The 12,810-nt window shown below is 46.3% G+C and overlaps 1 protein-coding gene across 1 annotated transcript in view; it reads right to left on the bottom strand.

Moving 5' to 3' along the window:
* Window positions 1-762: 762 nt before the first annotated feature.
* The window catches only part of Ccdc62 (coiled-coil domain containing 62), a 31,056-nt gene continuing 19,008 nt past the window's right edge, over window positions 763-12,810 (bottom strand). Inside the window, exons 10-14 of the mRNA XM_019204527.2 lie at window positions 12,712-12,806; window positions 11,121-11,284; window positions 7,991-8,116; window positions 1,924-2,009; window positions 763-1,299 (exon numbers count right to left, since the gene is read on the bottom strand). Coding sequence (XP_019060072.2) covers window positions 1,221-1,299; window positions 1,924-2,009; window positions 7,991-8,116; window positions 11,121-11,284; window positions 12,712-12,806 — 550 coding nt within the window. The 3' untranslated portion in view covers window positions 763-1,220. The remainder of the gene's footprint in view (window positions 1,300-1,923; window positions 2,010-7,990; window positions 8,117-11,120; window positions 11,285-12,711; window positions 12,807-12,810) is intronic.

Genomic DNA, 12,810 nt, shown 5'->3' with positions numbered 1-12,810 from the left:
CTGTGCAACTGGCCTGGGGAGAGAGCAAGTATTTATGAGGGACGCAGCCAGACCTCAGCCCACTTCTCTTTTCAGCACCCCAATTAAGAAGCCAAACTGAAGCCGGGCGTCGTGGTGCAGGCCTTTAATCCCAGCACTCGGGAGGCTGAGACAGGAGGATCTATGTGAGTTTGAGACCAGCCTGGGCTACACAGTGAGTTCCAGGTCAGTCTGAACTACATAGTGAGACCCTGTCTCAAAAAACAACAAACAAATAAACAAACAAAAGAACCCAAACCAGGGCTGGGGATTTAGCTCAGTGGTCCTGCCCCCTGCCTCACAAACACAAGGACCTGAGTTCAATCCCTGGTACAAAGAAAAAAAAAAAAAAAAAAAAAAAAAAAAAACCAAACCATGGCAGCCCTTCAGCTCCTGGGAAAATCATCTCTGCAGAAACCCTGTTGCATCCAACAAAGGGGTCATTTGTCTACCACACTAGAACTTTGATATCTGAAATGCATTCCTCATTCCTGTTCCTGAGGAATAGCACTCACCAGGTTTGGTGTAAAGTGACTAATCTTCCTTATTTTCTTACTGTGCAATAAAAGGAAACCAACAGAAAGTACTTTTGTTTATTAAAAATATTCTTTATTGACTGAAACAGATCAGTTCTCTTAGGAGGGACACACAGAGTCACACAATATTATTTTTAAAAAATCAAATTACTTTACAAGTTAACATGGAAGTGTTTTATTCTTTAATATAAAAAAATCCATGTACAACTTGATCTTCCAGTACACATTTGTTTGTGTTAATGGATGGACAGATACAAATCCAGCAAGACGGACTCTGCCTGGCCTAGGACAGATGACCTGGACAGTCAGCAGCCAAGGGCAAATGACCCCCACTCGCGTCATGTGACTCTCAGTCATGTCTATTAACCGGCAAAGTGCAGCCCTAAAACTATAGAAGACAACACTGTCCTCACATATTTGGAGCCGACTCTGAGAGCTCCCTGATTCTAACTTAGATGTGCGTGCAAGTCCCGAGAAGGCAGAGCGAGTGGATTTCACACTCGGTTCCGATGTTCTCCAGGGCTGCAGGGCACCTGGGTCCTTCCACAGAAGTCTTCTCCCTCTTGGCATAATCCCAAGCTTGTAAAGGTATGAGAAAGCCACATGGAACACTTCACTGAAAACCAAAGTAGGTGCTCAGCCCTGCTTCCCGGGACCCGCGAAGGCTCACGGCCCACGATCTGGTTTTAGGGAAGGGAGCCTTACTGACGTTTGCTTTGCCTTCACTCGGACCAGAAATCTGCTTCTGGGGAAGGAAGCAGAATGTGGATCATTAAGCCCCGGCTGGTGCTAAGAACTCCATTTAAGACGCGGCTGCAGATCCCGACTCATTGGTATGAAGGCACAGCCAGGTGAAGACCTCTGGGCAAGAAGGGGCAGGGAGGAAGGGAGTTTCCAGCTGGCAGAGTCTAAAGGCCTCGGCCACGGCTGCTGAGAGACACCCAGATCCTGAAGACACCGGACGGGAAATGGAGTCTCACAGGAGGAGGCCCGTGAGGGAACAGACACTTTGTACAAAGCTGCAAAGACCCAGATCCCAACTATCGATTTCTCTGCAGGGAGATAGCCAGGTAAAGTGCTGAAATGCTGCTTTAGACTCTGACTCTGAAAGCTGGATCTATAGATTCACTTCCTTGGATTTCAATTTCTAGGTAATAAGTGCAAGAACCTTCTGATCTGCATTTCTCTCCCAAGGAGCTGACATTTTGCTCTGATAGGACCGGGAGGGTATGTACAGTATACCCAGGCCAAGCAGAGAGAAAGGTTACTGGCCAAACAAACGCCAGCCTTGCCTCCACATTATCAGCGTCCCCCAGTTACTTATTAAATATCCACGGAGATACAAGCGCCACAAGCGAAGGTGACTTACCCAGGGCCTCGGTGAACACTGGGGCTGTCTGTGTGTTCTTCAGGGACTGATGAAGGTGTTCTTTTGAGCTGACTCTTCTGAGCCTTCTAAATTCTAGGAAACAATTCCCAAGTGAGTACCCAGGATACAGAAACCAGAACATACTTAAGACAGATACAGCAGAAATGCTTTTTTTTTTTTTTTTTTTTTTGGTACTGGGGATTGAACACAGGGTCTTCTCACTAAAGCTGCAATCCTAGCCCTTTTTAAAATTTGGAGACAAGGTCTCACTAGTTGCCCAGGCTGCTCTTGAACTTGCAATCCTCTTGCCTCAGCCTCCTGAGTAGCTGGGATTGCCAACCTGTGCCACCACGTCCGGCAGAAATACCTTTAAAAGACCTTCAAAAATTAGCAAAATAGAATGGAGCAATTCCAAACAACTGCCACCCCCCAATGAAGACACGAAGGTCCTCGGCTCACACGGGGGTCCCTGGCCCGGGGCCCCGCAGGTCGGCCCCGCTGGCCACAATCCATGTGCGGCTGCCCTGCCATCACCTAATGCACGGTCCACAGGGGAGCAGTCAGAGCTTCCGGGCTATGGAGCGCTCAGCCAGACTCACTAGCACTGGGAAGGCTGGGAAGGAAGAGGAGGAAGAGATGGGGAGGGAGACGCCTGCAGAGCACATCCTGGCGCAGGCCTTGGCCTCGTGGGTGTGGCCACGTCCACGCCCTTCTTGGCGGAGCCCTCAGCCCCGCCCCTGCGCCCTCCTCCGTACCGAGCTGCCCACCACTCACTGCTTTCCGCCAGGGGCGGGGGCCATACCCTGGAGCGCTGAAAAAGTTTCAGCCAGCTACCTGTCCATGCAGTGCCTCAGCAGCTAAACCGTGGCAGCAAACCCGGAGCCCATTGATGGACAACGGACAGACAAACGCAGGGCACGCGAACATCCGGGCATGGGTCAATTTTTTTTTTGTTCTTTTTTTTTGTTTTTTGTGGGTTTTTTTTTTTTTTTTTTTGATAGCAGAGATCAAACTCTTGGGAGCTAGCACTTGTCAGGCAGGCAGCAGAACCACAGAGCTACATCCCTGGCCCCTTCTTATTTTGAGACAGGGTCTCGATTTGTAGTTCAGGCTGGCCTCGAACAGCAATCCTCCTGCCTCAGCCTCCTGAGTGCTGGGATTACAGGCCTGCACCACCACGCCCAGCCGATTTAGCTCTGAAAAGCCAAGAAATAGGAACGCATGCTATAACAGGGATGAACCACATGATATCTCAATAAAGTTAGTTTTAAAAATATTTATACAAGTTTTCAGTTAGGAGTGTGGTCTCGAGGTCCATCCAGTTAGCTGGAAATGTCTGAAGCTCATCCTTCTTTATGGCAGAGTAGTGCTCCATTGTAGAAAAAATAAATAAAAATATTTATACAACTTTTTATTTTCCTGATGTATTTTTCTGCTTGAGACAGGGTCCCAAGGAAGAGTGAGAGGAAGAACCTACAGTTCTGATTCCAGACTTTCCTCAGAGCTGCGGTAATCGGTGCATCGGAACTGGTGTAAGGAAAGGCTAATGGACCAACAAAAATGACCCCAGAGTTCACATGGGGTCAACTGACAGGCAAAGCACCCAAAGCAATCCCATGGAGAAGGACACCTTTCCAACCAGTGGTGCTAGGACTGGGTAGGTGTAACTTAACTATTACTTCACAACTCACACAAAGGTTAAGTCACAATAGACCACAGACGCAGCTCTAAGTACAGTATGTGTGCTAAACTTCTAGGCAATGAGAATATTCACCATCCTGAAGTAGACACCTTAGGATACAAAAAGCACCACTAAAAATAACAACAGCTGGGCATGGTGGCACACACCTATAATCCCAGAACTAGGGAGGCTGAGGCAGGAAGAACTCAGTAAATTTGAGGCCAGCCTAGGCTAGAGAGTGAAACACTGTCTTAAAAAAAAAAAAAAGAAAAAGAAAAAAAATAGAAACTAAACTGTTAAATTCCACTGCATCAAAATTTTAAATTTTTGCCAGGCCTGGTGGGCACATCCCTGTAATCCCTGCACTCAGGAGGTGGAAGCAGGAGGATCCCAGTGAGTTCAAGGCCAGCCTGAGCTAAATGGCAAGACCTTGTCTCAGAAAACCAAAAAATCGGGCCAGGGATTTAGCTTAGTGGTTCCGCTGCCTGCCTCGAAAGCGCAAGGTCCCGAGTTCAATCCCTGGTACCATTTAAAAAACAAAAGAAACTGAAAAGACAAACCAAATACTAGAAGCACATATCATGATGTATCTGACAAAGGACAAAGCAATTGTGTCCAGACCACAGAAAGAACTCTTACAGCTCAACGATAACAAAGAAAACAACTCAAATTTAAAATAGATAAAAGATTCGAATAGACACTATAAAAAAGACATTAAAAAAGTAAAAAACAAACAAAAAAAGTAAAAAATCAATGAGCCAATAAATGCATGAAAAGACACTTATTAACTGAGTCACAGTAGGACGCCACTTCCCTTTTAAGAATGGCTGAAATCAGAGGCCGATGGGCACATGGGCGAGCTCGCAGGCACCCAGGATGCACATCGCTGGCAGGAGGGTAAAATGGCACAGCCGACCTGCGGCACAACTCGGTGCTTTAGTAAGAGGTTAATAAAACCAACTGTTGTTCTAAAACCAGCTGTTCTACTTCTTGGCGTTTACTCTGAGATGGAAACATGCAGCTGGACATGCGGTCCACTCCTGCGATCCCAGCACTGGGAGGCTGACGTAGCATTTTAGCAACTTGGAGACAATTTAGCAACTTAGAAAGACCCCATTTCAAAATTTTTAAAAAAATTTTTTAAAGGCCAAAGATGTAGCTGTGGGTACTAATACTGCAAAAAACAAAAACAAGGGCTGGGGATTTAGCTCAGTGGCAGCACGCCTACCTGACAAGTGCAAGGTCCAGAGTTTGATCCCCAGTACCCCCCCTAAAAAAAATTGGTATGGTTTTTAATTGGATGTGGTAGCATCTGGAATCCCAACATTTAGGAGGCTGAGGCAGGAGGATCAAGCCTAAGGCCAGCTTGGGCTACACAGTTTGATCCTGTCTCAAAAAAAAAAAAATGCTATTTAAATATTCATAGCAGCTCTGTTTTAAGAGTCTTAACCTGCAATCAACTCAAATGTCCCACCAAGAGGTGAGCAAAGACTGTGTTTTAGTCACACCGGAACCCTAACCTGCAATGGGAGGGCAGGAGGCACTGATGCACAACTCTCGGGTTCGCCCACGCGATGACATTAGAGGAAGCCAGACAAAGCACATCCACCGCGGCCACATTTACCCGGAGCTCTGGAGCAGGCAGAACTTGTCTCGGGTGATAAGAATCAGGTCAGTAACGTGTGCTGCGCTGGGGAGGAAGGAGATTCCTCTCAGAGTGTAGGGGAAACTTCTCATGACAGAAATGCTCCGCGCATCTTGAGAGGAATGTTTGTTCCCGGACACACAGACCTGCGTCCAGACTTCCCAACCCGTGTGATCTGCTCTAGTTTTTCATTAAAGTACCAGGATAGAAATTAGGGACAATCTTAATAAATGTCTTCATTTTACTGTACATAAGTTATATTTCAATAATATTTTTTCTTGCTGTGCTAGGGATCTAACCCAGGGCCTTGTACCTGCTAAGTACCCTGCTCTAAGATGCATTCCCTGGCAAGGTTTATTCAGGTAGAAAAACTTTGCAGTGTTCTTACAGAACTTTGTTTATTTTGTTTTTTGGTTAGAGATACAGAAGGCTCTTGCCTCAGTGGCTCCATTATCATTATTATTATTTTATTTTTTAGTTTTTTGAGACAGGATCTCACTATATAGTTGAGACTAACCTGGAACTCACTATGTAGCCCGGGCTGGTTTTGAACTTGATCCTCCTGCCTCAGCCTCCCAAGTGCTGGGATTACAGGCTTGTGCCACCACGCCCGGCCTCATGTTTTGTTTGAAATGTAATTGTCAAGAAAGACAGGACCCAGTCTGACTTTTTTTATTTGAAACATATACCCTCCAAGCCAGTAAGCTGCCCAGGCTGGGCTCAAACTTTCAATCTTCCAGCCTATCAGTCCCAAGCTCTTAGGTTACCATTAGGACAATGGGCAACTGCCCTGACTTCAAGCCCAGTCTTCTTTTCACTATTTTCATTGAGGCTATAAAATCTGCAAGGTAACTTCCATCACCGCTATGAAACGTTACTGTATTCAGAATAAGCCAGACGATTAACACGTGAAACATTCCCTGAAAGGACAGATCTAGAAAATTACTACTTTGCAGTTTCGATGAAGTCATGCATCTAAATAATAATCATCAACGGATGCTAAAATCAGCGAACTCTGGGAAACCTAACAATGTTAACCCTCGGGCAGACAAGCTCCGAAGTTCGTCCATTAAGCAAACAACTGGAAGTGGGACCGGCAGACACTGGGGCCTCCTGACAGGCGGAGCAGCCGGTGCGAGCCCCACCTTCAGGAGCCAGCTCAAGTCACTCGCTTAGAGCGCCAGTTTGTAGGAAAGCGGAGTTGGGGAAAAAAGTACTGAACGACACAGTGAAGAGAGAGCTGGCAAGAATCCGAAAGTGGGAAATTCTCCAGGAAAATGACCCAATCTTTCCTTCACAAATGCAATTAAAAACAAAAATTCAGGCCGGGGATTTAGCTCAGTGGTTCCACCGACTGCCTCCAAGTGCAAATTCCCGAGTTCGATCCCCAGCACTGGGAAAAAAAAAACCCGCTTTGCCCCTCTGTCTGTTCTGCTGCTGCCCCTGGACCTTCGGTAAACGTACTACATGCTATAGGTAAACAAGTAAGGCCAAGTGTAGCTCAGTGGTAGGGTCCTCACTCAGCAATTTTGAGGCCCTGGGTTCAATCTTCAGCACCAAAATAAACAAACAAGCAAATAAAACTCATGGAGAACAAAGAAAAGAAGGGTGGGAGAGGAAGAGAAAGTGGAAAGGGAAGAAACAAACGGTGCCAGGCAAATGCCAAGTGCCCGTCTGGGCTGACCGCGCGGGTTCTCCCAGGAACTGCATCCCCGGCCCATCTTTTAGGATGGGGTCTCACTATATCGCCCAGGCTGAGCTCCAGCTTGTGATCCTCCTGTCTCAGCCTCCTGATCCTCCTGTAGCTGGGATTACAGATGTGTGCCACTGTTATCTGTTAACGTTTTTTTAAAAGTCTATAGCTGCTATGGATAAAGCATGAAATATTTCTGAGTGAAATGATATGGTGCCTTAGACTTGCTCTAACATACTTCAGAAGAGGACATGTAGGGCTGGGGACTTAGCTCACTGGTTACATGGCCTGCCTTGCAAGCAGAAGGACCTGAGTTCAATCCCCGGCACCCAAAACAAAACAAAACAGAAGAGGACATGTAGAGGAAATTAAAAAAAAAAAAAAAAAGGAAGACAGAAAAGTGATGACTGTTGAACATCAGTGTACGATATTCCTCCTACTTTTTTATTTGAAATTTTGTATTTAAAAAAATTCTGTTTTGAGACAGGGTCTTTCTCTGTAGTTCAGGCTACTCTTGAGTTATGTAGCCCAGGCTGGCCTCAAACTCAGAGTGATCCTCCTGCCTCAGCCTCCTGAGAATTATAGGCACACGGCACCATGGCCAAGTTTGCATTAAAAAAAATTTTTTTTGTACCGGGATTGAACTTGGGACCCTGTACTTGTGAGGCAGGTGGTGGAACCATTGAGCTAAATCCCCAGCCCCTGCATGTAAAATTTTGGGGAAAAAAGGGGTACCAAAAAAATTAAAATTTAAAAAAAATTAAATCCCTAAATTTGAGGTAGAGTGCAGTTCAGTGGTAGAGCGCTTGCCTGGCATGAAGCGAAAAGTAAAGAAGCGCGCGCCATAGTCATGTCTGTTCCCACAGATCGGGTGCAGAGAAAGAAGGAGAGGCAGTCGGTGTAGGAGCAATAAGCTGCCTGTGGCTTTCTCTCCCCTGGAATCAAGTCCGCTACCCTTCCCAGAGGAAGAAGGAAACTCCGGGCCAAAGGTTGTTGTGGTGACAGCCACGCCCCGCGCTGGGCGGGGTCACCTGCAGGGGACACGCACGCTTCTGGCGCCACCGCCCGGGTCCTGGCAGCCGAGGGGCAGCAGCGTGCTGAGCTCCAGGTCGGTGACCATCTGCCGGGACTCGGCCAGCAGACGCTGCAGCTTGCTCGTGGGCGAGAAGTCGTCCTGGGGAGACAGCAGGCGGTGAGCGCGGAGGCCCAGGAAAGGTTTTACGTGTTCATATTGCCGAGCGACTGGCATTCACAGCCGCGAACTACCTGTCCCTAGTTGGCTTGAACAGGCCCAGCGGGACGTCCAGCACTATCCAAATTCCTTTTATTTCTTAGAAACTTCTCAAATAATGTGGCTTAACCCAACTTCCTCCGATTGAGCAACATCCATTTGACAAAAGCATCCTGGGCTTTGTTTGGCTTTCCTAAATAAGCGCTTCAAGCCATAATCAGCAGGTCCAAATACCTGCAAAATGGAATGTGAAAGGCCTGCAAGTCTTTTAGACTACTCGGATGTGTGCTTGAGCTTATTCTTGTTACTTTTCAATTCTGGGGTAGCTCAGTGGTAAAGCGCTTGCCTAGCAGGAAGACACCCTGGGTTTGAGCCCCAGTACCACAAATAAATACAACCAATAGAAACATACAAGGCAATCTTACACAGTGTTTCTTAATTACTTTTGGGGGGTACTGGGGACTGAACTTAGGGCTTTTGTATGGAGCTACATCCCCAGCCCATTTTTTTAAAAGTTTTATTTTGAGACAGAGTCTTGCTAAATTGCCCCAGCTGGGCTGGAACTTGCAATCTAGAACTTCTGGCATTGCAGGTGTGGGCCACTATGCCCAGCTTCAGGTGTGAACTTTTCTGCAGCAAAAGGATAAAAACGAGACTGTAACCAGCTTCAGGATGGTGGCCAACTCAGGTGGAGCTCGGCCAGGAAGAGCAGCAGTAGGACGCCCGCTTCACTCACCACAACTTACTTTAGAAAGAAAAACAAAGCCAATATTAAACCCAGATGTTGGTGCACAGTGGCTGCTTACTCCGTCCTCCTCCTCCTCTTCTGAGGTTTCTAATGTGTCTGTGTCACTGGACAGGGCTCCCTCCCAGAACTCTTCAGACCACCCATGCGAGCAACAGGCTGTGGCCTCTACCAAGAGGCTGCTGTTTGCAGCCGGTGGATAAAATATTCATTAATTAAAGATAAATATATCAGTGGAAGACCTGGAAGGCCCAAGGGGTATCCTTCCTGAAGTTGATCGATGGCATATTTAGAAAAAAGAGAAGGCAGAGACCCAGACTTCAGGTCCTCACAGGATCCAGAGAAGAAAACTCTGACCCGTGCCGGGCCTGCAATGTAGCCGATGCTATAAAATAACAGCTGTGAAGACAGAGCTGGGATTTCCAGGTGAAAACCACAAGATGGGAAGTTAGCTGAGGTCTGCCTTCTTGCCCCAAATTGAAGGCCCCCAAATGTAAGCGTTCACCAGCACCCCGGGTGCTGCCCGAGCCCTGGCTCCCTGAGCAACTGCTTCCAGTCGTCCCCAGGCCCTGCTGCCAGGCCCGGCCCGGCCACTCTTAATAACTCTGCCTTCCTTTTCTCTCCTTCCTTCAGGCTCTGTAGGTTAAAAAAAAAAAAAAAAAAAGTAGTTCTTTGAAAAATTAAGTTTCTTGAATCAAAATTTATTTTTCCTGTTCCTTATTTGAAAGTAGATGGTAAATCCATCTTAGCCTTTTAGAAAGGGGGTAAAAAAGATTCTTTACTTAGGTAGCCTTTCATTGAGGAAGACGTACCCATCCCTGCTACAGCTCCTTTACAGGAAGATGCCAGGAAAAGCAGAGGGGAGAGGCTGGGCGTGGTGGCACACACCTGTAATCCTAGCACTTGGGAGGCTGAGGCAGGAGGATTGCTGAGTTCAAAACCAGTGTGGGCTACATAGTGAGTTCCAGGTCAGTCTCAACTACATAGTGAGAGCCTGTCTCAAAAAACAAAAACAAAAACAGGGGCTAGGAATTTAGCTCAGTGGTTCAGTGGCCTGCCTTGCAAGTGCAAGGACCCGAGTTCTATCCCCGGTACCAAAAAAAACACAAAAAAACAACAACAACAAAAAGCAGAGCAGAGGATTGCCTGTGTTAAATCCACCCCAGTCTTGCACATTCTCATTAGTGGAATGGAGATTTAAAGTTGCCATCCTGGTAACTCATAATTTTTAAGTGTTTTCTTATATAATAAAATCCTATTTATTTGTTTATTTGGGTTTTTTTTTTTTGAGACAGGGTCTCACTATGTGGTTCAGGCAGGACTTGAACTCAAGGTGATCCTCTTCTTGCCTCAGCCTCCTGGGTGCTGGGATTATTGGCCTGCACCCCCCAGCTGGCTGAAACCCTGTGGATCATACGCACATCAGTATGTGTCTCTGGGGCAAGGCGTCTGCCCCTCTGGAGACTGCTATTGCCAGGGCATGTGTACAGACAAGCACTTGGTCATCATTTTTTGACGTATTTTCTGTACTGCTGTTGATTTTGTTTTTGTGTATGTGGAACAAGGGGCCTACACCCAAGGCCTTTGTATGGAGCTATGTCTCTATCCTTTTTTTTGTTTTTTATTTTGAGACAAGGTTTCTCTAAATCACTAAATCACCCAGGCTGGTTTCAAACTTGCAATCTTCCTACTCCAAGAGGGCTGGGATCACAGGTGTCTGCCACCACACCCAGCCTGTTGGTGTTGTGTTTTTGTTTTTTGTTTGTTTTGGTACTGGGGATTGAACTCAGGTCCTTGCGCTTGCAAGGCAGGCGGCAGAACCACTGGGCTAAATCCCCAGCCAAAGCTTGTTGGTTAAAACAAACAAACAAAAAAACTGCTCCCCAGAAAAGCAATACAGATTTTCTTGGGGGGAAAAACTGCACTGAAAGAATCTTAAAGTCCTACAATTTAAAAAAAGTAAGGAATGGCCAAAATTAAACCACAGTGCACCGGAAACATTTTGGGTAAAAGTTTTACTTGAGGGAGGAGGGGGTGAAGGGAGGGCAGGGATAAGAGGAAAAAATGAGAACCAAGACCTGTCATGTAGATGTACAAGATCCCAATAATGAATGTAACCGCTACTGTATATCTAAAATGTACCAATAAACTAAAAAAAATTTTTACTTGAATTAGCTGGGACATTATAAGCAAAATACAAACCTTTTCTTTAGACAGGGTTGAATCTCTGTCGATTAACAAACTGGTGGGTGTGTTCTTTTCATCAGGAAAGGCCTCTGTCTCATCCCAGTTTATGGCGGGTTTTGAGGAACTCAAACAATGGGACTGGGTCAGCTCCCTGTGAAGAGTGAGACAGGAGGAGGAATCTTAAAGCGATGTTGGATGCGTGTCCCCAGTGCCCTTACACTGACAGTACTTCCGGCTTCCAGGGGAGTGTTTTTAAACAGAGAAGCTCAGGTTGGAGCAAGGTATTATAGAGTTGAGATGGTATGTAAATTAAGGCATACATTCTACAAGTGAGAATGAAACAAAACCCATAGTTGAGGGTACAGGAGCGGAATTTTCCGCCTCCAAAATGTACAGAGGTCTGGGGGTGGAGCTCGGTGGTTCAGGACTCGCTAATTTAGCAAGTTCAAGGTCTTGGTTCAGTCCTGGTACTGACAGAGACAGGTAGACACAGAACTGGTGGAAACACAGACTGGGATTTGTGCGGCTGAGGTTTGTTGATGGCTGTGTAAAAGCCCTCCTGAGAAAGAGGCACGAACTTCCCACACTCCATGATTCTCCCACAGGCACTGCACTCAGGGCCCGGCTTCTCCCTCCACAGGCAAACCTCCACCCGCGCAGCCCAAGGGGCACAAATGTGAATATTTTACCGAGGCTCTAAAGTGGATACAAGTTCTTGTAATCATAGAAAAACATTATCTTTTCCACTTAGTAGAGTAGCTGTCACGCGATGCCTTGGTCTAACTAAGCGAGGTCAGAAGGCCTGGAGAGACAGCTCTGAATGGAAACCTGAATTGATTTCACATATTCAATTTAAATGTATCCATTGCAGTCTCTAAACCATCCAATACTATTTTTCCCTTAACGTACAAATGTTCTTTTTAGCGCTGACAGATAGGCCTTTGTGCCCTACTGATACTTGTAATATCCAAAGATATTTAAAACCCCAAAGTGGCTAAACTAGATGTGGTGCTGCATGCCTGTAATTACAATGTTCTGGGAAGCTGAGGCGGGAGGCTCTCAAACTGTACCTCAGCCCAGAGAAATTCAGAGACTTAGCAAGATCCTATCTCAAAATAAAAGATAAGAAAAAAGGCTGGGATGTAGCTCACTGTGATGGATCTGCGTTCATTCCTCAGTACTGCAAAAACAAAAACAAAAAAATATATACACGACTAGATGACATTTCGCACCACAATCAGTTTTTTAAATTTTGCAGCTGACAGGGTATCTGTATGATTTTTAAATGGCTCAAGCTTCTAAAAGGGCCAAAGAATATTCCAAGCAATAGAAGTACTAGGAAGAAATTTTAGTGACAAAGTCCTATGAATGTCAATGCAATGATTAAAATAAGGCTCTTAATATAGAAACTTCATCCTTCTAAGACCGAAGAGCTTGGCTCTATTTAAAAATAGGAGACATTTCAGCGCCACGCAACCGCAAGACTCAGCAGTTCTGACAATTCTGAGCCCGATGATTCGGCATCTGCTCGCGCCTACTCCATTTTCTTCTCTACAGGGAGCGGTAACGGAGCAGCCCGTTAACTACAGAGGCTCCGGCCGCACACGACTGAAGAAAGCGATGAAGTTTGGGAAATGGAAAGCTGAACACCGCACACTGCGCCCCGGGGGGAGCCGGTTGGTGCGGGCGCCCGGGACGGGTCTGG

The sequence above is a fragment of the Fukomys damarensis genome, unplaced genomic scaffold, assembly GCF_012274545.1.
Source record: "Fukomys damarensis isolate Sample0158 unplaced genomic scaffold, DMR_v1.0_HiC HiC_scaffold_12, whole genome shotgun sequence".
Classification (NCBI taxonomy): Eukaryota; Metazoa; Chordata; class Mammalia; order Rodentia; family Bathyergidae; genus Fukomys; species Fukomys damarensis.
This window is presented reverse-complemented; position numbering and strand designations above follow the sequence as displayed.